The following is a 27,415-nucleotide window of genomic DNA, read 5'->3' as shown; positions in this document are numbered from 1 at the left end:
TCTCCTTCTTCTTCTCCTTCTCCTTCTTCTTTTCTTCTTCTTCTCCTCTTCCTTCTTCTTCTCCTCCTCCTCCTCCTCCTTATTTTACTTCTTCTTCTCTATCTCTTCTTCTACGTAGCTTAGACTTATCCAAGAAAGGCTAAATTGGCTAATTATCCTACGAAATGACATAATTAGCTTAGTTAGCTCCAAAATGGCCTATTTAATAAAAAATGACCTATACTTAGCTAATTATCCTCGAAATGACATAATTAGCTCCAAAAAGGCATTCTTAGCCAATATAGCCCGAGGAAGGGGACAAGAAGAGAAAAAGAGGAAAATGAAAGGAAGGAAGAGGAAAAAGGAGAAGAAGAAGGAGGAGAGGGAGGAGGAGAAGAAGAAGGAGAAGAAGGAGGAGAAGGATAAGGAGCTCCTCCTTCCCCTTCTTCTTCCTCCTTCTTCCTCCTTCTCCTTCTCCTTCTTCTTCTCCTTCTCCTTCTTCTTTTCTTCTTCTTCTCCTCTTCCTTCTTCTTCTCCTCCTCCTCCTCCTCCTTATTTTACTTCTTCTTCTCTATCTCTTCTTCTACGTAGCTTAGACTTATCCAAGAAAGGCTAAATTGGCTAATTAAACTACGAAATGACATAATTAGCTTAGTTAGCTCCAAAATGGCCTATTTAATAAAAAATGACCTATACTTAGCTAATTATCCTCGAAATGACATAATTAGCTCCAAAAAGGCATTCTTAGCCAATTTAGCCCGAAGAAGGGGACAAGAAGAGAAAAAGAGGAAAATGAAAGGAAGGAAGAGGAAAAAGGAGAAGAAGAAGGAGGAGAGGGAGGAGCAGAAGAAGAAGGAGAAGAAGGAGGAGAAGGAGAAGGAGCTCCTCCTTCCCCTTCTTCTTCCTCCTTCTTCCTCCTTCTCCTTCTCCTTCTTCTTCTCCTTCTCCTTCTTCTTTTCTTCTTCTTCTCCTCTTCCTTCTTATTCTCCTCCTCCTCCTCCTCCTCCTTATTTTACTTCTTCTTCTCTATCTCTTCTTCTACGTAGCTTAGACTTATCCAAGAAAGGCTAAATTGGCTAATTATCCTACGAAATGACATAATTAGCTTAGTTAGCTCCAAAATGGCCTATTTAATAAAAGATGACCTATACTTAGCTAATTATCCTCGAAATGACATAATTAGCTCCAAAAAGGCATTCTTAGCCAATTTAGCCCGAAGAAGGGGACAAGAAGAGAAAAAGAGGAAAATGAAAGGAAGGGAGAGGAAAAAGGAGAAGAAGAACGAGGAGAGGGAGGAGGAGAAGAAGAAGGAGAAGAAGGAGGAGAAGGAGAAGGAGCTCCTCCTTCCCCTTCTTCTTCCTCCTTCTTCCTCCTTCTCCTTCTCCTTCTTCTTCTCCTTCTCCTTCTTCTTTTCTTCTTCTTCTCCTCTTCCTTCTTCTTCTCCTCCTCCTCCTCCTCCTCCTCCTTATTTTACTTCTTCTTCTCTATCTCTTCTTCTACGTAGCTTAGACTTATCCAAGAAAGGCTAAATTGGCTAATTATCCTACGAAATGACATAATTAGCTTAGTTAGCTCCAAAATGGCCTATTTAATAAAAAATGACCTATACTTAGCTAATTATCCTCGAAATGACATAATTAGCTCCAAAAAGGCATTCTTAGCCAATTTAGCCCGAAGAAGGGGACAAGAAGAGAAAAAGAGGAAAATGAAAGGAAGGAAGAGGAAAAAGGAGAAGAAGAAGGAGGAGAGGGAGGAGGAGAAGAAGAAGGAGAAGAAGGAGGAGAAGGAGAAGGAGCTCCTCCTTCCCCTTCTTCTTCCTCCTTCTTCCTCCTTCTCCTTCTCCTTCTTCTTCTCCTTCTCCTTCTTCTTTTCTTCTTCTTCTCCTCTTCCTTATTCTTCTCCTCCTCCTCCTCCTCCTCCTCCTTATTTTACTTCTTCTTCTCTATCTCTTCTTCTACGTAGCTTAGACTTATCCAAGAAAGGCTAAATTGGCTAATTATCCTACGAAATGACATAATTAGCTTAGTTAGCTCCAAAATGGCTTATTTAATAAAAAATGACCTATACTTAGCTAATTATCCTCGAAATGACATAATTAGCTCCAAAAAGGCATTCTTAGCCAATTTAGCCCGAAGAAGGGGACAAGAAGAGAAAAAGAGGAAAATGAAAGGAAGGAAGAGGAAAAAGGAGAAGAAGAAGGAGGAGAGGGAGGAGGAGAAGAAGAAGGAGAAGAAGGAGGAGAAGGAGAAGGAGCTCCTCCTTCCCCTTCTTCTTCCTCCTTCTTCCTCCTTCTCCTTCTCCTTCTTCTTCTCCTTCTCCTTCTTCTTTTCTTCTTCTTCTCCTCTTCCTTCTTCTTCTCCTCCTCCTCCTCCTCCTCCTCCTTATTTTACTTCTTCTTCTCTATCTCTTCTTCTACGTAGCTTAGACTTATCCAAGAAAGGCTAAATTGGCTAATTATCCTACGAAATGACATAATTAGCTTAGTTAGCTCCAAAATGGCCTATTTAATAAAAAATGACCTATACTTAGCTAATTATCCTCGAAATGACATAATTAGCTCCAAAAAGGCATTCTTAGCCAATTTAGCCCGAAGAAGGGGACAAGAAGAGAAAAAGAGGAAAATGAAAGGAAGGAAGAAGAAAAAGGAGAAGAAGGAGGAGAGGGAGGAGGAGAAGAAGAAGGAGAAGAAGGAGGAGAAGGATAAGGAGCTCCTCCTTCCCCTTCTTCTTCCTCCTTCCTCCTCCTTCTCCTTCTCCTTCTTCTTCTCCTTCTCCTTCTTCTTTTCTTCTTCTTCTCCTCTTCCTTCTTCTCCTCCTCCTCCTCCTCCTCCTCCTTATTTTACTTCTTCTTCTCTATCTCTTCTTCTACGTAGCTTAGACTTATCCAAGAAAGGCTAAATTGGCTAATTATCCTACGAAATGACATAATTAGCTTAGTTAGCTCCAAAATGGCCTATTTAATAAAAAATGACCTATACTTAGCTAATTATCCTCGAAATGACATAATTAGCTCCAAAAAGGCATTCTTAGCCAATTTAGCCCGAAGAAGGGGACAAGAAGAGAAAAAGAGGAAAATGAAAGGAAGGAAGAGGAAAAAGGAGAAGAAGAAGGAGGAGAGGGAGGAGGAGAAGAAGAAGGAGAAGAAGGAGGAGAAGGAGAAGGAGCTCCTCCTTCCCCTTCTTCTTCCTCCTTCTTCCTCCTTCTCCTTCTCCTTCTTCTTCTCCTTCTCCTTCTTCTTTTCTTCTTCTTCTCCTCTTCCTTCTTCTTCTCCTCCTCCTCCTCCTCCTCCTTATTTTACTTCTTCTTCTCTATCTCTTCTTCTACGTAGCTTAGACTTATCCAAGAAAGGCTAAATTGTCTAATTATCCTACGAAATGACATAATTAGCTTAGTTAGCTCCAAAATGGCCTATTTAATAAAAAATGACCTATACTTAGCTAATTATCCTCGAAATGACATAATTAGCTCCAAAAAGGCATTCTTAGCCAATTTAGCCCGAAGAAGGGGACAAGAAGAGAAAAAGAGGAAAATGAAAGGAAGGAAGAAGAAAAAGGAGAAGAAGAAGGAGGAGAGGGAGGAGGAGAAGAAGAAGGAGAAGAAGGAGGAGAAGGATAAGGAGCTCCTCCTTCCCCTTCTTCTTCCTCCTTCTTCCTCCTTCTCCTTCTCCTTCTTCTTCTCCTTCTCCTTCTTCTTTTCTTCTTCTTCTCCTCTTCCTTCTTCTTCTTCTCCTCCTCCTCCTCCTCCTCCTCCTTATTTTACTTCTTCTTCTCTATCTCTTCTTCTACGTAGCTTAGACTTATCCAAGAAAGGCTAAATTGGCTAATTATCCTACGAAATGACATAATTAGCTTAGTTAGCTCCAAAATGGCCTATTTAATAAAAAATGACCTATACTTAGCTAATTATCCTCGAAATGACATAATTAGCTCCAAAAAGGCATTCTTAGCCAATTTAGCCCGAAGAAGGGGACAAGAAGAGAAAAAGAGGAAAATGAAAGGAAGGAAGAGGAAAAAGGAGAAGAAGAAGGAGGAGAGGGAGGAGGAGAAGAAGAAGGGGACAAAAGGATAAGAAGAAGAAGGAGAAGAAGGAGAAGAAGAAGAGCTCCTTCTCCTTCTTCTTCTCCTTCTTCTCCTTCTTCTTCTCCTTCTTCTCCTTCTTATTCTTCTCCTCTTCCTTCTCCTTCTCCTCCTCCTCCTCCTCCTCCTTTTTCTTCTTCTTCTCCTCTTCCTTCTCCTTCTCCTCCTCCTCCTCCTTCTTTTACATCTTCTTCTCTTTCTCTTCTCCTATAGTTAGCTAGGGTTCCACCTAAATGACATAATTAGCTTAGTTAGCTCCTAAATGGTCTATACTTAGCTAATTTCTCTCCGAAATAACCTATATATACACTACTTCATCTAGTATTATTTTTCTAACTTTCTTATTTGTCATTTTGCAGATTACCTTCACTTCACGGGAAGCTTGGTTGATGGAATGCTTGAAGATGATTTCTTGTACCATGGGTTGTATTGAAACTATTGTAGTATATGAATATATGAAACTTTGTATGCACGTGGATGAAACTGGTGTAATATATGGTTTGGTATGGATGTAACTTCCATAATATGTATGCACTATGGATGAGAGTTATTTTAATATGGTTATGAGTACGGAAAGAAATTTATTTATGTCAAATATATATATATATATATCCTGATTATTGTTAAAAATGCTGGATATAACAAAAAATAAATAAAAAAGGGGCTTGTTCCCCTCTTTGCCGTCTGCCAACACATGGCAAAGGGGTGGAGGCAGACGGCAAAGGGGGAATCTGCCCCCTCTCTCTCCCCTCTTTGCCGTCTGCCCCCACATGGCAAAGGGGGGGAGGCAGACGGCAAAGAGAGAATCTGCCCCCTCTGTCTCCCCTCTTTGCCGTCTGCCCCCACATGGCAAAGGGGGGGGGGGCAGACGGCAAAAAGAGAATCTGCCCCCTCTCTCTCCCCTCTTTGCCGTCTGCCCCCACATGGCAAAGGGGGGGAGGCATACGGCAAAGAGAGGAGGCCTGCCGTTAACACTTAACGGGGACGTTGCAATATATGTCGTCCCACTTATTTTGCCGTCTGCCCCCTCATGGCAAAGATTCTTTGCCGTTCGCTTTGTGAAAGCAGACGGCAAAGAGCCTCTTCACCGGATTTTTTTTTACCGTCTACTTTGCCATGAGGGGGCAGACGGCAAAGCCTTTGCCGTCCGTGGTTGCCCCCTTTGCCGTCCGCCTTGGCAGACGGCAAATTTCTGAATTTCAGTAGTGATGATAGGTCTTCGTGTGCATAGGAAATTTTTTGTTTCCCATGCAACGTTCCCCAACAATTTATCCCCCTTTCGCATCAATTCCCAAGAAGGGTTAGAGGGTAAGGGATCCTATATAGAGGGTCATGGAGCATGGTCTTCAAGCATGTTAATATTTGTCAAAGAAGTCTTGCAAATAACTCTAGCAATACCAAAGTCGGAGACTCTGAATATGTTTGAATCGTTAGGACAATACCTGATTTTGGATCGGTGAGGAACCTCACTAGCACCTAATGGTTTCAAGTCAGTTATACCGAAGATACAATGTGTAACGTAGTTGCTAAATCGGTAAGGATGAAATTTCTCAGTCAGAGATTTCGAGGTGCAACCAGAATCTTGGTAAAAACACATTCTTGGCAAATTTTGTCAAGGAGACTTTTCAGAAAACTTGATCGGATTTGCAAGGAATTTTCAATAAGAGTTGCAACGAATTTTCAATAATATTTTCAAGTAATTTTCAACTAAATGAAGATTGACTGGTAGCAAGAAAATCATGCAACAAATAGATGAATCAATCAAAAACTTTCATCTAGGTGACCAGGTCATATATGTTAGAGTATATTGACTTAGGAGTCAAGTGAAAACACTTGACAATGGGTCACACTCATCGTTAAACTGAAAATGGGGTCACCATTTTTCGTTTAAGCATTTTGATGCTTTCATATCCCTAGAGTTGCTTTCACGTGTGACTTGGAGTAAAGCTTCTTCAAGGATATGATTACTTACATTTGAGTGATGTTAATGACAAAATCATGTAGGTGGACTTGTTGTGGATGCTCAATTGTTAGAATTTGGAGCAATCCTTCTATCTTTGAAGTAGACCCTCCTACATGGGTGAGTCATGCAAGGAATAACATGAATAGATCCAAATGACAAGAATGAGGTATTGCATCAAATGTTTTTAAAGGATATAGTTTGTATTATCTTCGTCCTTCATCACTTAGCCTCACTCGGGGTATATCTTCATGAAGTAGGCAATCTCCTTTGACCATACAAACTTCTTGGTTCAACTCCACATGATTTGGAGGCTCCCAAGTGGCACGTAACCAATCTACGACACACCACTCTCCAAAAGGTAATAGATGTTGTATGAATGATCAACTCCTTGCTCTTGCCCTTCAAAAGATAGTCTCCTCACCACTCAATCTCTCTCACAGAATTTCGCTTTACAGAAAATATGATTGGGTGGAAAGCAACTTGGGGAGGCTAGAAATCAAGATTCATATGGTTGGATTGAAATATCTTGATATCAACACATGAGTAGGTGGTTCTCTCTGAGAAAATGAATGGTGGAAGTGTGAAAATGTTCTGAGGGCTCTCTCCATGAAAGAGAGGAGTTGGGTGGTATTGATTGTCTCAAACGTATCTACTTTTCTAACCACTTTTGCTCTGGTTTTGGACTCTAATTTGCATGATTAGAATGAAACTAAGCCGGACTAACGTTGTTTTTAGCAGAACTACTGTGGTGTTATTTTTGTGCACAAATAAAATTTCTCGGAATCAGAAAAAACTTTTTGTGAATCATTTCTGGAATATATGAAGAAATATGGATCAAAGACCTCCCAGAGCAGGGCTGTCTGTGGGCCACAAGAGAACAAGGTGCACCCTATTAGCTTGTGGTGCCCACATGGCTCTCCCGACCCTAATTCCAGTCCTATAAATTCACATCTTTGGAGAAAAATACGAGAGAAGATTTCATCGCGTTTTTCGAGATGGAGATGCACCCACCTCCAGTTCTTCCTTAGGAGGGCTGATATGGAGTCTGTTTGGAGCTCCGGAGAGGGGGATTTGTCGTCGTCATTATCACCAACACTTCTTCACCAACACCGCCATGATGCTCACCATCGGGAGTGAACAATTCCTTTGTAGGCTTACTCGACGGTGATGGGAAATGATGAGATTGATCATGTAATCGAGTTATTTTGATATGGCTTGATCCCTATCCACTATGTTATGTGATTGATGTTGTTATGACTTTGCTATGCTTAATGCTTGTCACTAGGCCCGAGTGTCATGAATTCAGATCTGAACCTATTATATTTTCTCTAAATATGAAAGTTTTAGATCCAATCTTGCAAGTTGTATGCACTTATTACTTGTTATGATCCGCATCTCCAAGGTGTTAATAATTGGGATTCTTTCTGGCGCGTAGTTTGAGGAGTTCATGTATTCACCATGTGTTAATAATTTGTTACTATTCTCTATTAAAAGGAGGCCTTAATATCCCTTAGTTTCCTAGTGGACCCCACTGCCACACGGGGGGGTAGCACCAAAGATGTTATACAAGTTCTCATGGCAAGCATGTATGACTATATATGAAATACATGCTTACATTATATTGATGAATTGGAGCTAGTTCGGTGCCACTCTAGTGTGTAACTGTTACATGATTGATGCAATCTAAATCATTATGCATCAGCAGTCCATGTGCACACACTTTACATATACAGAATCTTGCTAAGTTACTATTGTAGCTGCTACTGTCACAACTACTACAAAATTGCTATTGTCACTATTATTGTTACTACGACTACTTTTCCGTGCTACTAACATATTTGTTGCACAGAGATATCCTAGTTTTGGTTGAATTAACAACTTAACTGCTAAGCCGATAAATATTCTTTGGCTCCTCTTGTGTCGAATCAATAAATCAGGGTGTAATACTACCCATGAAGACTGTTGCGATCTTCTATACTTATGGGTTATCAAGACTGTTTTCTCTTGCCATTGTCGGGGAGCATAGCTATGTTTATTGTGTTCACTTGAGGATATCCAATTGCTACTATGAAGAGTTTGAAAGATACTCGAACCAGGCTCATTCCCTCTCGTATGAGAGGAGGTAAGGAACTACCATCTAGCTCTGCTTTTGATTCACATATTGTTTTGAATCAGCTTATAACACCACCTCGTGTTGCTCGTTCTGATATGTTGCATGAACTTGATGATGCTACTTATGAAATTAATAACGATACTACTACTACACTTGATGAAACTAAAATTGTGTCACTGAATGAATTACTTTATGCTCACATTGCTAAAGATAGAGAACTTGAAAATGCTGAAATTGGTGAAGATTTTGAATCATCTGTTACACATCGCTCTCCTAATAGATATGAATTGCCTGATGTACCTGACGGTTATGTTATGGATGATGAGACAGCTAGGGACTTTCTTGCTTGTAATGATGGAGATGATTTGAAGAAACTACTATGCAAACTGAAAGAATAATCTATGATGGAGAAAATGAAACATGATCCTAATTTTGCTACTTCTCCTATATTTGTTACTGATAAGGATTATGAATTTGATCCTTTCCATGGTTATGAAACTGAAACTGTTGTTGGATATCTTACTAAACTAAATGATATTGCCACTTTGTTTACTCATGAGGAAAATATGCACTTCTATTATATCCTTAAGCTTTTTTTCTTTTTTGCTAAAAGGCGAGGCGAAGGAATGGTTCCTCACTCTTGCTCTTAGTTATGTGCATAGCCTCGAGGATATGATATATTACTTTTGTGAAAAATATTTTCCTGCTCATAAGAAACAAGCTGCTTTACAGGAAATATTTAACTTTGCGCAAATTGAAAAAGAAAATCTCCCTCAAGCTTGGGGGAGGATTATCCAGCCACTAAGAGCTTTGCCTAATCATCCCCTTGAGAAAATGAAATACTTTATATATTTTATAATTCACAAACCGATGCTTCTATGGACTACCTAGATAGTTGTGCTGGTTGTGTTATGAGGGAAAGAACTGTTGGGCAATCTAAAGAATTACTGAAAATATATTATCCTATTCCGGAGTCCTAAAGAAGTGCAAGAAGCCAAAAGATATATGAAACAAAAAGGTATTAAATCTTAAGATGTCAAGAAATTACCACATATCAAAGAAATGCATGGACTTGACACCCTAACACAGGTAGTTGAGGTAAATTCTCTCTGTACCTTTAATGAAAGTGATATACCTTATACTAACACCACTAGGAAAAACCCTATATATGGAAGCTTATCAGTAGCGCGCCTTTGAAACAGGTGCTACTGCTAAGTCATAGTAGTGCGCCTTTAAAACAGACGCTACTACTACATCATTAGTAGTAGCGCGCCTCCACCTACACACGCTACGACTATGCGAACTAGGCAGGAGTTGTCGAGCTTATTGGAGTAGTAGCGCGAGTCATAGTAATCGCACTACTAATAAATAGTTAGCATGAGTGCATGTCAAATACCCATCGCTGCAACTAAGACTGTACTGTGCCACATGATGGGCCCCGAGTAGCAGTAGCGGAGCTCGCACATGCGCACTACTACTAACTATTTATCCGTAGCACGCTTTTCCAGCCCGCTCTACTGCTAAGGCACATCAGCAACCTTTCCCTCCCTTTCCCCCTCCCTTCTACTCTCTCCCTTCACTTTTCCCTCCCCCTCCTCTCTCCCTCAGTTTGGTTCTTCCTCACTACTTCTTCTACCGCCCAATTACTCTCTTTCTTCAAGATCTCTTTCTCTCTCTTTCATGCTCCTAGCTAGTACATCACCTCCATTTATGTAACCCCTTCTCTTTTCTCCCCCATTACTCTCTTTTTTCAAGATCTCTTTCTCTCTCCTTAATGCGCCTAGCCATCTTCTTCCCCAACTAGCTAGATAGATCTATCCATTTAATGAAGTGACCTAGACCCAGTCCATGTCAAGATCACTAGCTAGCTAGAGGTGTTTGGAGACACACGGATCGACCACATCACCGTTCTCGATCTCAGGTACGTGAGTGAAAATTTGTGCTTTGCAAGGATGAAAATATATATTTGTGTGTGCGATATATTGACCTAATCGTGCAATAAGATGGAAATAGTGTGTGTGGCATGAATTGCCGCCTAATTGTGCTTGAGTTGCCTATGTTTTGCCAAAATGTCTATATATTTTCATTTCATCGAATTTGGGCAAACTCTATATGTCCTATTTTTAGGGAAGGTCATGTCGAATTTTTGTATGACTTCGATCGATGCATGCATGCATTTTTGTAATCAATTTGCTTATTATTACTGCATAGGCGATCATGATGGCCACTGGAACAATAGTGAAAAGGTGGTTGCGATCGGCATAATGAATATTCTGGATGATGCTCTTCACGGCTTCACCCTGAAGGGTGGCCACTTCAAGATCATGAAACAAAGAAGAGCAGTCCGGGTTTCTCGCATAAAACTACCTTTTGTTGCATGCATCAACCCACATCAAGCACGAGCGATGGATTCTACTTCATCCATCTCATGATGGAGTTCAGAAGGGATTATCAATAGCTTCGCATGAAAACCAGAAATGATGATTATATCCGAAAATGAGCAGAATCCTCGAAACAGGCTTTCGCTCTGCTTTATAGATAAAGCAACAAAATAAAATACACGGCCGAGATGAGGAGGCCCCATTACAAAGCAGATCAAATGATACATCAATAACCTAGAACAAGCTAACACCTTGCCGAAATTCAACAAACAACTCGTGAGCTCAATGACAATGCCATGGGATGGGTTTTGGCCTGTTGCCTATATAAATACAAGAGGTGTGTTGTTTCACTCCAAACCCCAAATCCTGCCAGCACGTACGTTCGTGTCCTAGTCCCTAGCACGCCGCGCCTCTAGCTCTCGGCCATGTCGTCGTCCATGGCCGCGGCCGTGTCGTCGCTGCGCTCCCTCCCGCTCCCCATACTCGTTCCGCTCGTGGCCTCGGCGCTCGCCTTCGTGGTCACCGTCTTCCGGCGCGTTCTTGGGCGGCAGCGGCCGGTGTACCTGCTCAACTACAGCTGCCACCTTCCGGACGCTGACCGTCAGTGCAACCTGGAGGTGTGCGAGTACTTCGGCCTCCGCTCCAAGCGCTACACCGACGAGACCGCTGACTTCATGCGGCTCATCTTCCGCAAGTCCGGCCTCGGGCAGGAGACGTTCGCGCCGCCCTTCATCTTCTCCGGCAAGTTCGAGAAGACGCTGGCGTTCGCCATCCAGGAGGCCGAGGAGGGCCTCTTCACCGTGGTGTCCCAGCTGCTGGCCAAGTCGGACGTGTCCCCGCGCGACGTCAGCGTCCTCGTCGTCGCCTGCTCCATGTACTCCCCTCAGCCGTCGCTGGCGTCCATGATCGTGCGCCGCTTCAAGATGAAGGACGACGTCAAGGCGTACAGCTTCGCCGGGATGGGGTGCAGCGCCGGCACGGTGGGCATCGACATGGCGGCGCGGCTGCTGCGCGTGCAGCGCCGCCCGGGGTACGCGCTGGTGGTGGTGACGGAGAACACCAGCCTCAACTGGTACTTCGGGAACAACAAGCACATGCTGGTGACCAACTGCATCTTCCGCGTCGGCAGCGCGGCGGCGCTCATCACCGACGTGCCCGCGCGCCGGGCCGACGCCAAGTACCAGCTGCTGCGCACGCTGCGGACGCACCACGGCGCCGACGACGCGGCGTACAACGCCGCCGTGCAGATGGAGGACGAGGACGGCGGCGTGGGCGTGGCGCTCACCAAGGACCTCGTGCGCGTCGCCGGCGCCGGCCTCCGCAGCCACATCGCCACCCTCGCGCCCTACGTGCTCCCGGTCTCCGAGCTGCTCAGGTACCGTACCAAACGTGCTACGTACAATGCGCATAGCTAGTAGTAATTGCCGCGTCGCGACGCTTCCCACCTCTGCGCGCGCATTTAACATATCTACTGCACCGTCCAGATTTTCCAGCTGGGGGGGGGGGGGGGGGGGGGGGGGGGCAGTAAAACTTTACTACTACTCTGGTACAGTATATCGCTGCAACACTGCCACAGTATAAACAACTTTTCACCTAAACACAGCAATGCTCTACAGTCTACAACGGTATTAATTTCTACCTGCCTTGAAACAAAATCCGCCCATGATCTAATGCATATGCTTTTTTAAAATAAGAAAAAAAAAGAAAAAGATGAAGAAATATAATTGTTCAGTATGATCTCTAGGTCTGGCTTAAAACAAAACAATGTCATGATATTAACCATAACATTTCGCGTCTAAAAATGTAAACTGGGCAGTTTCACGTTTCTAGATCTAAAGCTGCACCTGGACGCATTTTTTTCCAACATAAAACTGCTGGCTGTATCTTACTAAGAAATGAGCATCGACTGAGAACACGACACGCTACGCGGCCACAGATCGAGAGGGGAGGGGTAGTGGGGGCGCTTCTCAACGGCATCGTGACTTTTAGGTTTTCCAAGTTTAACCAAAATGTAAATATTTTAAAGACTGTAATTGCATTTTTGCTCATTTTGCTTCTATTTACACCCTCACTAATTCATCAGTAGTAGGGCCTATAACCATAATAGTATCCATTGTATCCAGGAGCAAAAAGAGAAATTGTAGAAACACTAAAAACTACTCCCTCCGTTTTAAAATAAGTGTCTCAATTTTCTACTACGTACAAAATTGTATTAAGCTTGAGACGCTTATTTTAGAAGGAAAGAAATATAACATTGGTATTTTACACTTTTTATTAGTCGCTTGAGTCTGCATTTTGGAACGAATTACTACAACATGTTGAAACACTCTGCAACAAAGGAACATGGGCAACTTAAGAAGATCAATCGTGGGACCGTGTACTCCGGTTACTTTATTTTTCAATGACGGATGCGGTCGCTGGGAAAAATAAATAAAAGGATGGCCATAGTACCCTCTAGGTGTCTAGCTTTAGAGATCTTCATAAAGAGACAGAGAGGCCTCTCCTTTTTCATATGGGAGTGTCACCGGCATGTGCATTGATTGATGTACATAACCACAGGCAAAATATTAGTTGTTATACTGTTATATTGTGCTAAAGGAAAAAAGATTCGGATGAAAAAGCATAGAGAAACGAGCAAAAAATATCTCATTTTCTGGGGACGCGGTAAAATCCAAAAAGAAAATTAAAAAAATATGGAATCGTTTACTGGTAAAAAAATTCAAGTGTTTTAAATGTTTGCAAAGTTTCATCATAGAATGACATTATTGGAAGTCATGGCAAAGTAAAACAAAATCAGCACTCCAAAAACAATGTTTTTTGGAGCATCAAATTTGTTTGTTTTTCACGCCTTCCATGGATGTCATTTCATGATGAAACTTTGCAAGCATTGAAAACATTTCTTAAAGTTTGTCACCAAAAAAGTTCAGAATTGTTTGAATTCGTTTTCACAAATTTCAGGTTTTACTGTTCACTCAGCTTAGAAGGACACTTTCGATTTTCTCGTTCCATTAGTACGAACTGATTCCGAACTCATACTCCCTAGCTGGCGTTTGCCGAATGAAGAAATAGTGTGAAGGTGATATTTTAGGATGTTTCGTTGCTTATTTTGGCGGTATATCCTAAATCTAGTTTCCGAACTTTTAGACGATGTTTTCCATTTCCAGAATTGCACAGACAGTACTAGTGCGGTATTCTGCACACGTATAACTGTGGACTTGACTTTTGGTTTGAGCATATGAGGCATAGCTCCAAACTTAACGCCGTATACTTTGTGGTACTTTAGGTTTTCTATAGTAAGCGTAGCACACCCGCACCCCACATGCATCCACAGAGCATGCAGCAGTAGCAAAACTTAATGGAATCGTACGTACGTGGGTACTCTTTATCTCTAGCCTAGCCTTCAATGGATGCACGGTCATTTTTTTCCCATTCTTGTTGACATTGTATGGTCTTTCTTGTTCAATGTTTACTACGGAGCATGCACGTGAATTTCATTAAGATCCATCCGGCAACATGGTGCAATTAAAGCTTCAAACGTTCACTTGTTTGGGTACGGTGCATGCATGCATGATCGATCTCACCGGCCGCGCGGGCGTGTGGTGGTTGTGGTTGGGCATGCAGGTACGTGTACCGGGTGGCGTGGGCGTACAGCGGCGGCAACCCCAAGGCGGCGGCGGGGCTGGTGCCGGACTTCCAGCGCGCGTTCGAGCACATGTGCATCCACTCCGGCGGCAAGGCGGTGATCGACACGGTGGCGAAGCTGATGGGGTTCGGGCCGCCGGTGGTGGAGCCGGCCCGCGCCACGCTGCACCGCTTCGGCAACACCTCCAGCAGCCTCGTCTTCTACGAGCTGGCCTACTTCGAGGCCAAGCGCCGCGTCCGCGCCGGCGACCGCCTCTGGATGCTCGCCTTCGGCACCGGCTTCAAGGCCTGCAGCGTCGTCTGGCGCGCGCTCCGTGACTCCGGACCCGACGCCGACAACCCCTGGAACGGATGCGCCCACCGCTACCCCATGGCATTGCCGGTGCCCACCCCGCGCAGGCACAACTACCAACCCCAGCCCCAACCCGAGCAGCAGCAGCAGCTAGAGGCGGAGCAGAAGAAGCAGCTGTGAGACGCGCGTACGTCGATCGCCGCCGACCCATCGGCCCATGAATAAATTTGTGCTGGCTTCCACCTTGATCCACTCCGCTCCATCTAAGTCGATGCATTCGGTCCATGAACAGATGCTTCTCCTAAGTACGCTGATGTATTTTCCTTAATTCCAGTCACGTGAGCAAACATTCCAGTCGTCGTACGTCTCGACCTTACTCCGTATAATAATTTCAGTCTTTCAGTTACGTTATATGCTTATATGCTGTATTTCAAAAAAAATAAAAAAAATCGATGCTGCACTGCAGTTGAAGTTTACCAACATTTGGGAGACAACCGGGATTAGTAAAACAGTGTTAATTAGTTGGCCCTCTCGGATCTTACTCGATCTACGTACGACCGGGGCAGCAGAAGATGGTCCACGACCTTATCGCTAGATCCGCGGCACACGACCAACCAATCAAAGACAAAGATGTAGCTACGGTACTGCTACTGCAGCATATCATATGTGCAAGCATCCGGCACTGTGCTCTGCACTTACTGCCGAAGAGTGAGGAGAGAATGTAATGCATGTAACCCACATCAACAGCGATAGTTAGCTTGCTCACATAAACCGGCGTGGTATTTAGGGCAACTCTAACGCGAGTCACCAAAACGGACTTTTTCGCGGACGTCTGGATGTGTTCACAGACAACGGAGCGAAAGACGATCATCCAACCATATGTCCGCTCCTTGTCCAATGAAGAGAGTAGAGAGAAAAGAGGAAACAAAAAGTAAGTTTGCGATTGGGCTAGACCGTTCAAGAATGAGTTGGCGTGTCCACACAAATCCGCGGACACTTGGTGATTCCCTTCGAATGGCAAAAGAAGTGTCCGGACATGGTGGTCCGGACATTCATAGACGATTTGGTGACCCGTTGGAGATGCTCTCATGATAAACGCACGCCATTGATGACAAAGCAATGGCGAGGATATGCAAGATGCAATGCACTGTCCGCACTCCATGTGGGCGCATGCATGCAATTGATCACGGCGGAATGGACGACTCACGCAGATCGGCCGGCAGACACAGCATAACGTATGTATGCATTGCTGGCAGCCCGCCTTCAATGAGACCTAGAGAGAGATGCACATGCGGGGTTGCTTGATTATTCGAGCATTTCTGTTTCTGCTCTACATGTGGGGTTACTTAGGCTGAGAGTATCATAGGTAGTACTTCTTCGGTTCCTAAATATAAGTCTTTTAAAAGGTTTCACTAGAGAGGCTACATACGCGAATATTGCTTTTGGCTCCCGAGCTCACTGAAGGCCTTTAAATTCAAACTTCAAATTCACTGAAAATTTGTATTTTAATGTTTCAAAAAATTCTGAAAAAAAATACATAGATAAATAAAGGTATAATACACAAGTGTGTAAATTTTCAGAACAAAATACGTTGAAATGAGGGCTGTGCAAAAAAGACAAATCTGAGGCTGTTTAACACATGTTACTAATCATCATTTCAGACCATGAATTTGTCTTTTTTGTACAGATCACGTTTTAAAGTATTTTGACCTGAAATTTTACACACATATCGATTACATCCTTACATACATGCATATATTTTTTTCAGAATTTTTTGAACCATAAAAATTTGAATTTGAATTTTTCAAAAATAAAGGCCTCCATGGCTCCCGGGAGCCAAAACGCCATTCTCCTACATACGGATGTATATAGACATACTTTAGAGTATAGATTCATTCATTTTGCTACGTATGTAGTCCTCTAGTGAAATCTCTAAAAAGACTTATATTTAGAAACGGAGGGAGTATCATGCATGTCAACTACTCCCTCCGTTCCTAAATATAAGTCTTTTTAGACATTTCAATAGAAAACTACATACGGATGTATATAGACTTATTTTAGTGTGTAGGTTCACTCATTTTGCTCCGTATGTAGTCCTATATTGAAATGTCTAAAAAGACTTATATTTAGGAACTGAGGGAGTAGGTAATTTCGATGAGGTGGCATAAAATTAAATGAAGAAAAAGAGGTTTGAGTATCATATCATGATACCGTATCATATTAAATGATGTGCTACTATGTGTCTTGCATGATAATAAATGAACTACCCTATTATACTAACATATGATACTATGCATTACGGATGTGGTATCATAGACTATTATCATATGCATGACACTAGTATATGATACTACCCATTATAACCAGCCTTATGCTTGGATTATTGGAGCATTTCTGTTTCTGCTGGACTTGGTGTGAGACTTGGCAGCTTCGAGTGTTGGTAGCACGGACTCATGTATGGCAAACTGACATTTTTCTTAAAAAAATAGCGGAGACAAAAGATTTATCTCATCTCATTAATTAAGCAGAAGAGAATATGAATTGTCGATTACATGGCCACAAAGTCAAACTAACAATTAACCAACAGGCATATGACTACTGTTTTTGGTATGATTCTGGAATTCATTTCCTTTAGTTTATTAGATTAGATAGAGTTCGAGTCGATTTTCACTAGCAGGGCTTTGGTCCTCGTTTGATAAGAGCATTAGCTCCCGGTTGTTAGGCATATTTCTCTTTAAGTGGTTTTGGTGTGATTGATGGTAATGCCTGTGCGGATTAGTCGTGTGCATTGAGCATTTTAGATAATTCATGACTAAGCACAAGACGATTCGGTGCCTCTCGGAGTCTTTCAAAGACGGTTTCTTTCTACATTTCTATTTGGTGGATTTGAGTCGTAGGGAAGCCGTACTATTAAAAGGGGGTCCGCTTCGGAAAGGTTTTTGGTGGAATCAACACGTACACATTTCTATTGCACCACCTTTGCCTTGTTTCAATGGAGCTCCAACGTATTCTTCCCTGTCTATGCAAAAGGGCCAGCGGTAGTACCGCTAGTGAGTAGTACCACAGGCACAACGGTAGTACCGCTCTCTGGGCGGTAGTAGTTTTTTTACTACCACTCTCTGGACGGTAGTATCGCTCTCTGGGCGGTAGTAGTTTTTTACTACCGCTCTATGGGCGGTAGTACCGCTCCGGTGGACTTCTTGCGCATCCACAGCCTCAGCAACGGTAGGAACGGTAGTAATTTTTTACTACCGTCGTTGGTGAACCTACCGTGCGGTAATACCGCTCCTAGCAGCGGTAGTACCGCTCCTAGCAACGATAGTACTGCTCTGCTCGGGCTGTGAGTGGGGGGGTAACGGTTGGACTCCCCCCCCCCCACTATATAAAGGAGTCTTCTTCCTCTCGAAGCTCACCTCTTACCTCCCCAAGCTCCATTGTTGCTCCAAAGCTCATTTCCTCCCGATCTCTCTCTTCGTAGCCAATCAAACTTGTTGATTTCCTATGGATTGGTTGAGAAAGCCCTAATCTACACTTCCACCAAGAGATATTTGATTTCCCCCATTAATCCCTTGTGGATCTTGTTACTCTTGGGTGTTTGAGCACCCTAGACGGTTGAGGTCGCCTCGGAGCCACATTCCATTGTGGTGAAGATTTATGGTCTTGTTGGGAGCCTCCAAGCTTTGTGTGGAGATTGCCCCAACCTTTTTTTAAAGGTCCGATCGCCGCATTCAAGGGCACCAATAGTGGAATCATGGCATCTCGCATTGTGTGAGGGCGTGAGGAGAATATGGTAGCCTTAGTGGCTTCTTGGGGTGCATTATGCCTCCACACTTGAATGAGGCAATGGCCTCACTCAAGACATCCATGACGACCGAAGTCAAGTCCATGCTTAAACAATTACTTGAGGGGATGAAGAATTCTCCCGAACCATTGTTTGTGGCTAAACCAACCACAACGGAGTCGGAGACCAATTCCGAAAAGAAAACAGCTAAAGGTACTCGAACTTCTTCCCCTCTTGACAAGAATGGGACGGGTACCTTTGCCTCGGTTCCTCCTCCCCCGGTCTATGGAGGACCGGTCCCTACCCCGCATATTAATAATCTTGGTCCTCCTCCTAAACTTGTTAAAGGTGATTTCGCTAAATGGGTCTTTCGCATCAAGTCTCATTTTAATCACAGCTCAACAAATCTTTGGAGAATCATCGAACAAGGCTTCTACCCACATGATCCAAACAACCTCACTGCAAGAGAAGAGGCGGAAAATCAATACAATCATTCCGCTTTGTTCATCCTTGAATCAGCGGTTCCTCCCGAAGATCTATCTCACTTGCGCCCTTTCACTCGTGCAAAGGATTGTTGGGAGCACATCATGATGTTGTACAAGGGGGAGCTCAAGCATTCAACAGTCCACTTTGAAGTGATTCTGGATGAGGCCGATGAGTTTGTGATTCTAGAAGATGAGGACCCCCGTGATCTCTACCGAACGGTGACTACTCTTGTCGTTGGTCTCCAAGATCATGGGAGCAAGGATACGGATGACACTTGGATCAAGCGCAAGTTTCTCAAGGCCATCATGCCATTCAACAAAGTCATGTCCTCCGTCATTCGTCAAAGGGCGGATTCCCAAACCTTGACCTCAGGCGAAGTGTTTCATGAGTTCATTGTCATGAATATCATGAACAAGACCGCCGACAATGCTCTTGCTTGTGTCCGGTCGAAGATAGCCTCACCCAACCTTGTCTTGAGAGCCAAGGTCATTTCTGATGAAGAAGAAGAATAAGAAGAAGATGGCTTCCCCGAAGACACGGATGGCTTCCCCGAAGACACGGAGTATGCTTATCACGTGCACATGGCTCTTGCATCAAGGCAATTTTGGGGCAACAAGAGAAACTCAAGGCCCAACTTCTCCAAGAACAACTCAAGTGGGTCCAAGAACAAGCAACGAGTAAGGAGATGCTACAATTGCGGCAATTTGAGTCACTTTGTGGTAGATTGCCCTTATGAGAAGAGGGAAGACAATGAGGGCAAGCTCATTCGCAAGACAAAGCCAAGTCTTTCCCAAGCAAGAACATCTTCACCAAGAAGACTCCTCCAAGGGGTTTGGTGGCCCATGAAGAGTACACCTCCTATGATGACGAAGATGATACAGGCCGTGAGGGGATGGCAACAACTACCGTGGCCATTTCCACTTCCTCCCCCAAGGTGTCTCTATTTGGCGCCACCAACGAGAACCGCATCGCCAACTGCCTCATGGCCAAAGGTATCAATAAGGTAACCCCAACATCAAGACCACTATCACTATTTCTCCTTCATTGTTAGATTGTGTTGATAATAGTGAATAAGTGGAGTTTGATGAGAATGAGTTTGACAAATTCATGTGTAAGATAAAAGGTGAAACCAAGAAGCACTTTGTTACTCTTTTGGAACAACTTGGTGAGGCCAATGATCTAATTAAGACTCATGAGGATACTATCTCCAAGTTGGAGGGACATAGTCGTGATTATGCCGATGAGATTGCGGAACTATCCATTGCTCTAATAGAAACGTGTGGTCTTCGTTTGGCTCTTGAGCAGTCACACGACGTTGATCATGCTAAATTGCAAAAAGATCTTGATCATGCTATTGTTCTTACCTGTGTGCTTAATTTCGAGAAGTTACACTTGGGATTGGCCATGATAGACTCAAGGAAGAATTTGATACACTTGACAAGGCCCACAAGGTCTTGAAAGGTGTTCATTCCTCTCTTAAGGAGTCTCATGATCAACTCCAAGTAAAACGAACCAATGAGATTTCTACTTGTCCTCCTTTTGTTCTAATTGATAATGATAGTGCTACTAACCCTTGTTGTGTGCATGTGCATCTTGTGGAGGAGAATGCTAAGTTGAAAGAACAACTCGAAAAGGGCCTTGTGTCATGCATCCAAGGCGATAAGAACCTAAATGACCTTTTGAGTAATCAAAAGGAAGTTGTAGGAAAGAAGGGACTTGGGTTTGCACCCAAGTCTAAGAAGAAAAAGAAGAACAAGACCAAGCTATCTTCCCCTCTCAAGGACGTTTTTGTCAAAGAGGGTGAGAGTAATCATAAGAATATGAAGAACAAGGAAGGGGGTGATGATGCCAAGAAGGGCAAAACCACCTCTAGCAACAAAGCCGACGACTTTAACCCCTCTTATGTTTTATGTCGTGCTAGTGATGGGCATGTTTATGCTAAATTTGTTGGTTCTTATTATGAGTACATTGAACGGGCTATTTGGGTTCCTAAGACCCTTGTTTCTAACATCAAAGGACCCATTCAATAATGGGTACCTAAATCCAAGCATTGATCTCTTGTAGGAGTTTGCTTCCGGTGGAGTGTCATGGTTGCTCGACAGTGGAGCCACAAATCATATGACCGGGAGCAACGACTTGGTGGTGGATGTGCATCCAATTCCATCTATGCCCACCCATGTCCAATTTGTTGATGCCTCAACATCTAAGGTAATGGGATTTGGCAAGGTGGTCATTTCTAAAGATTTATCTGTTGGGGAACGTTACATGGGAAACAAAAAATTTCCTACGCACACGAAGACCTATCATGGTGATGTCCATCTACGAGAGGAGATTAGATCTACGTACCCTTGTAGATCGCTAAGCGGGAAGCGTTAAGAAAACGCGGTTGATGTAGTGGTACAACCTCGTGATTCAAATCACCGTCGTCCCACGATCCGTTCCGATCTAGCGCCGAACGGACGACACCTCCGCTTTAGCACACGTATAGCTCGATGACGATCTCGACCTTCTTGATCCAGCAAAAGAGACGGAGAAGTAGATGAGTTCTCGGCAGCGTGACGGCGCTTCGGTGGTGGTGATGATCTACTCCTGCAGGTCTCCGTCCGAGCTCCACAGAAATCCCATCTAGAGGCAAAACTATGTGGAATAGGTTTGAGTTGCACGTGGCAAAGTTGTGTCTCAAAAACCATAAAACCACGAGTATATATAGGAGGAGGGGAGGGGCTAGCCTTGGGGCACAAGGGCCCCAAGGGTGCGCCGGTCAAAGGGGGAGGAGGACTCCTCCTCCAATTCGGTTTGGGAAGGAGGAGTCCTCCTCTTCCTTCCCACCTCCCTCTTTCCTTTTTTTCCATTGGTTTTTTCACTTGTGGCGCCATAGCCCTCTTGGGCTGGCTCCACCAGCCCACTAAGGGCTGGTGCGCCACCCTAAGGCTACTGGGCTCACTCCCGGGTGGGTGGGCCCCTCTCGGTGAACACCCGGAACCCATTCGTCACTCTTGGTACACTGTCGGAAATGCCCGAAACTTTTCGGTGCCCAAATGAAACCATCCTATATATCAATCTTTGTTTCCGGACCATTCCGGAAACCCTCATGATGTCCCTGATCTCATTCGGGACTCCAAACAACATTCGGTAACCACACATATAACTCAATTATACTAAAACATCATCAAACCTTAAGTGTGCAGACCCTGCGGGTTCGAGAACTATGTAGACATGACCTGAGACACTCCTCGGTCAATATCCAATAACGGGACCTGGATGCCCATATTGGATCCTACATATTCTCCGAAGATCTTATTGGTTGAACCTTAGTGCCAAGGATTCATATAATCACATATGTCATTCTCTTTGTCCTTCGGTATGTTACTTGCCCGAGATTCGATTGTCGGTATCCGCATACCTATTTCAATCTCGTTACCGGCAAGTCTCTTTACTCGTCCTGTAATACAAGATCCCGTGACTTACACTTACTCACATTGCTTGCAAGGCTTGTTTGTGATGTTATATTACCGAGTGGGCCCCGAGATACCTCTCCATCACACGGAGTGACAAATCCCAGTCTTGATCCATACTAACTCAACGGACACCAAACTCAAAACAATTCCACATTGTCTTAAGTGAGGACCAAACTCGAAACTCAGATATTCACCCCCACGATCAGAACGTAGGAACTTGATCTTCTTATTATGATGATTTTCAACTTTACTCTAAAATTTATTAAACTTCTCAAACGTTTCAGACTTGTGCTTCATCAAGTAGATATATCCATACCTACTCAAATCGTCAGTGAAGGTGAGAAAATAACGATATCCGCCGCGCGCCTCCACACTCATCGGACCGCACACATCGGTATGTATGATTTCCAACAAGTCACTTGCATGCTCCATTGTTCCTGAGAACGAAGCCTTAGTCATCTTGCCCATGAGTCATGGTTCGCACGTGTCAAGTGATTCAAAAGCAAGTGAATCCAAAAGCCCATCGGAATGGAGTTTCTTCATGCGCTTTACACCAATATGACCTAAGCGGCAGTGCCACAAAAACATGGCGCTATCATTGTTAACTCTACATCTTTTGGTCTCAATGTTATGTATATGTGTATCATCGCTATCAAGATTCATATGAACAATCCTCTCACATTGGGTGCATGACCATAAAAGATATTACTCATAGAAATAGAACAACCATTATTCTCTGACTTAAACGAGCAACCATCTCACAATAAACAAGATCCAGATATAATGTTCATGTTTAACGCATGCACTAAATAACTATTATTTAAGTTCATAACTAATCCTGATGGTAACTGAAGTGAGACTGTGCCGACGGCGATTGCATCAACCTTGGAACCATTTCCTGCGCGCATCGTCACTTCATCCTTCGCCAGCCTTCGTTTATTTCGCAGTTCCTGCTTTGAGTTGCAAATATGAGCAACAGAACCGGTATCGAATACCCAGGCACTACCACGAGAGTTGGTTAAGTACACATCAATAACATGTATATCAAATATACCTGATTTTTCCTTAGCCGCCTTCTTATCAGCCAAATACTTGGGGCAGTTGCGCTTCGAGTGACCCGGTCCCTTGCAATAATAACACTATATTTCAGGCTTAGGTCCAGCCTTGGGTTTCTTCGTCGAATTGGCAACAGGCTTGCCGCTCTTCTTGGAGTTACCCTTCTTGCCTTTACCGTTTCTCTTGAAACCAGTGGTCTTATTGACCATCAACATTTGATGCTCTTTCCGAAGTTCTGACTCTGCGACTTTCAGCATCGCGAATAACTCGCCGGGTGACTTGTTCATCCCTTGCATGTTATAGTTCAACACAAAGCTCTTATAGCTAGGTGGCAGTGATTGAAGAATTTTGCCGGTGATAGCCTCTTGTGGGAGTTCAATCCCCAGTTCAGCTAGACGGTTTGAGTACCCATACATTTTGAGCATATGTTCACTGACAAACGAATTCTCCATCCTCCATCTTGCAAGCATAGAATTTATTGGAGGTCGCATTCCTCTCGATCCGGGCGTTCTTCTGAAAGATAAACTTCAACTCCTAGAACATCTCATATGCTCCATGATGCTCAAAGAAACGTTGAAGTCCCGGCTCTAAGCCATACAAGACTGCACATTGAACTACTGAGTAGTCCTCCTTATGGGTTAACCAGGCATTCAAAACATCTTGATAGACGTAGCGGGTGGTTCATCTCCTAGCGCAGCATTAAGGACATAATCCTTCTTCCCAGCTTGCAGGAGCAACTTTAGATTACGAGCCAAGTCTACAAAGTTGGTTCCATCATCTTTCAACTTAGTTTTCTCTAAGAACGTATTAAAATTCAAGGTTGCTACTGCGTGAGCCATTGATCTACAACACAAATATTGCAAAGTGGACTTAGACTATGTTTAAGATAGTCAAAGTTTAACTAATCAAATTACAGATAAACTCCCACTCAAAAAGTACATCTCTCTAGTCATTTGAGTGGTACATGATCCAAATTCACTAACTCAAGTCCGATCATCACGTGAGTTGAGAAAAGTTTCAGTGGTAAGCATCTCTATGCTAATCATATCAACTATACGATTCATGCTCGACCTTTCGGTCTCATGTGTTCCGAGGCCATGTATGCACATGCTAGGCTCGTCAAGTTTAACCCGAGTGTTCCGCGTGTGCAACTGTTTTGCACCCGTTGTATGTGAACGTTGAGTCTATCACACCCGATCATCACGTCGTGTCTCGAAACGACGAACTGTCGCAACGGTGCACAGTCGGGGAGAACACAATTTCATCTTGAAATTTAGTGAGAGATCACCTTATAATGATACCGTCATTCTAACCAAAATAAGGTGCATAAAAGGATTAACATCACATGCAATTCATAAGTGACATGATATGGCCATCATCTTGTGCTTCTTGATCTCCATCACCAAAGCACCGGCATGATCTTCTTGTCACCGGCGCCACACCATGATCTCCATCATCGTGCCGCCATCGAGGTTGTCGTGCTATCTATGCTATTACTAGTAAAGCTACCACCTAGCAATATAGTAAACGCATCTGCAAACACAAACGTTAGTTTAAAGTCAACCCTATGGCTCGTGTCGGTTGTCGTAGCATCGACGTGCAAGTCAATATTAACTATTACAACATGATCATATCATACATCCAATATATCACATCACGTCATTGGCCATATCATATCACAAGCATACCCTGCAAAAGCAAGTTAGACATCCTCTAATTTGTCGTTGCATGTTTTACGTGGCTGCTATGGGTATCTAGTATGATCGCATCTTACTTACGCAAAAACCACAACAGATATGTGCAAATTTCTATTTAACCTCTCTCCAAGGATCGCCTCGGTCAAAACCAATTCAGCTAAAGTTGAAGAAACAGGCACCCGCCAATCATCTTTATGCAACGAGTTGCATGTTAGTCGATGAAACCAGTCTCTCGTAAGTGTACGAGTAATGTCGGTCCGGGCTGCTTCAATCCAACAATACCGCCGAATAGAGAAAAGACTAAGGAGGGCAGCAAATCGAACATCAACGTCCACAAAACATTTTGTGTTCTACTCGAGATAACATCTACACATGAACCTAGCTCATGATGCCACTGTTGGTGAACGTTGCATGGGAAACAAAAAAATTCCTACGCACACGAAGACCTATCATGGTGATGTCCATCTACGAGAGGAGATTAGATCTACGTACACTTGTATATCGCGAAGCGGGAAGCGTTAAGAAACGCCGTTGATGTAGTGGTACAGCTTCGTGATTCAAATCACCGTAGTCCCATGATCCGTTCCGATCTAGCGCCGAACGGACGACACCTCCGCATTCAGCACACATACAACTCGATGACGATCTCGGCCTTCTTGATCCAGCAAGAGAGACAGAGAAGTAGATGTGTTCTCCGACAGCGTGACAGTGCTACGGTGGTGGTGATGATCTACTCCTGCAGGGCTCCGCCCGAGCTTCGCGGAAATCCGATCTAGAGGCAAAACTATGTGGAATAGGTTTGAGTTGCACGTGGCAAAGTTGTGTCTCAAAACCCTAAAACAACCAGTATATATAGGAGGAGGGGAGGGGCTAGACTTGGGGCACAAGGGCCCCAAGGGTGCACCGGCCCAAGGGGGAGGAGGACTCCTCCTCCAATTCGGTTTGGGAAGGATGAGTCCTCCTCTTCCTTCCCACCTCCCTCTTTCCTTTTTTTGTTCCTTTGGTTTTTTTCACTTGTGCGCCATAGCCCTCTTGGGCTCGCTCCACCAGCCCACTAAGGGCTGGTGTGCCACCCTAAGGCTACTCGGCTCACTCCCGGGTGGGTGGGCCCCTCCCGGTGAACACCCGGAACCCATTCGTCACTCCCGGTACACTGCCGGAAATGCCTGAAACTTTTCGATGACCAAATGAAACCATCCTATATATCAATCTTCGTTTCCGGACCATTCTGGAAAACCTCGTGACGTCCGTGATCTCATCCGGGACGCCGTACAATATTCGGTAACCAGACATATAACTCAGCTATACTAAAACAACATTGAACCTTAAGTGTGCACACCCTGCGGGTTCGAGAACTATGTAGACATGACCCGAGACACTCCTTGGTCAATATCCAATAGAGGGACCTGGATGCCCATATTGGATCCTACATATTCTCCAAAGATCTTATCGGTTGAACCTCAGTGCCAAGGATTCATATAATCCCGTATGTCATTCCCTTTGTCCTTCGGTATGTTACTTGCCCGAGATTCGATCGTCCGTATCCTCATACCTATTTCAATCTCGTTACCGGCAAGTCTCTTTACTCGTTCCGTAATACAAGATCCCGTGACTTACACTTAGTCACATTGCTTGCAAGGCTTGTTTGTGATGTTGAATTACCGAGTGGGCCTCGAGATACCTCTCCGTCACACGGAGTGACAAATCCCAGTCTTGATCCATACTAACTCAACGGACACCTTTGGAGATACCTATAGAGCACCTTTATAGTCACCCAGTTACATTGCGACGTTTGATACACATAAGGTATTCCTCCGGTGCCAGTGAGTTATATGATCTCATGGTCACAGAAATAAATACTTGACACGCAGAAAACAATAGCAACAAAATGACATGATCACATGCTATGTTCATAGTTTGGGTCTAGTCCATCATATGATTCTCCTAATGATGTGATCCAGTTATCAAGTGACAACACTTGCATATAGTCAGAAAACCTTGACTATCCTTGATCAACTGGCTAGCCAACTAGAGGTTTGCTAGGGACATTGTTTTGTCTATGTATCCACACATGTATCTATGTTTTCATTTAATACAATTATAGCATGAATAATAAACGATTATCTTGAAACGGGAAATATAATAATTACTATTTATCATTGCCTCTAGGGCATATTTCCAACATTATCTATAGAGAAGGTCATGCTTGTTGAGTCCCTTGCATACAATTTGCTTTCCGTTCGGCAGCTTCCAATTATGGGCTTTGCCACATTCCTTAATCTTGATATCGTGGCCCTTTTGTGGAGCAAGACTCTTAAAGTAGCCTTTTTTGGACATGTCAAGAATGGTCTCTATGTGGTGAACTTTTCAGGGTGCCTACTAAGATCGTGACTTGTCTAATGGCTAAAGTTGATGTGGGTTGGTTTTGGTATCGCCGGCTAACTCATGTCAATATGAGATCTTTGCAAAGTCTCCTCAAAGGGGACCATGTT

General features: G+C 43.7%; 1 protein-coding gene across 1 annotated transcript; it reads left to right on the top strand.

The window, feature by feature from the left end:
• The first annotated feature begins 10,617 nt into the window (after nucleotides 1-10,617).
• On the top strand, nucleotides 10,618-14,851 carry LOC123398045 (3-ketoacyl-CoA synthase 17-like). The gene is made up of 2 exons (XM_045092556.1): nucleotides 10,618-11,886; nucleotides 14,133-14,851. The coding sequence occupies exons 1-2, from the start codon at nucleotides 10,937-10,939 to the stop codon at nucleotides 14,623-14,625; spliced, it is 1,443 nt and encodes a 480-aa protein (XP_044948491.1). The 5' UTR covers nucleotides 10,618-10,936; the 3' UTR covers nucleotides 14,626-14,851.
• The last annotated feature ends 12,564 nt before the right edge of the window (nucleotides 14,852-27,415 follow it).

This window comes from Hordeum vulgare, chromosome 5H (assembly GCF_904849725.1).
Source record: "Hordeum vulgare subsp. vulgare chromosome 5H, MorexV3_pseudomolecules_assembly, whole genome shotgun sequence".
In the NCBI taxonomy this organism is placed as follows: Eukaryota; Viridiplantae; Streptophyta; class Magnoliopsida; order Poales; family Poaceae; genus Hordeum; species Hordeum vulgare.
The sequence above is the reverse complement of the archived record's forward strand: the minus strand, read 5'-3'. Positions and strand labels throughout refer to the sequence as shown.

Coding starts and splice junctions, on each gene's coding strand:
- LOC123398045 (XM_045092556.1), top strand. CDS start 10,937: ATGTCGTCGTCCATGGCCGCGGCCGTGTCGTCGCTGCGCTCCCTCCCG. Junction 11,887..14,132: donor CCGGTCTCCGAGCTGCTCAG/GTACCGTACCAA, acceptor TTGGGCATGCAG/GTACGTGTACCGGGTGGCGT.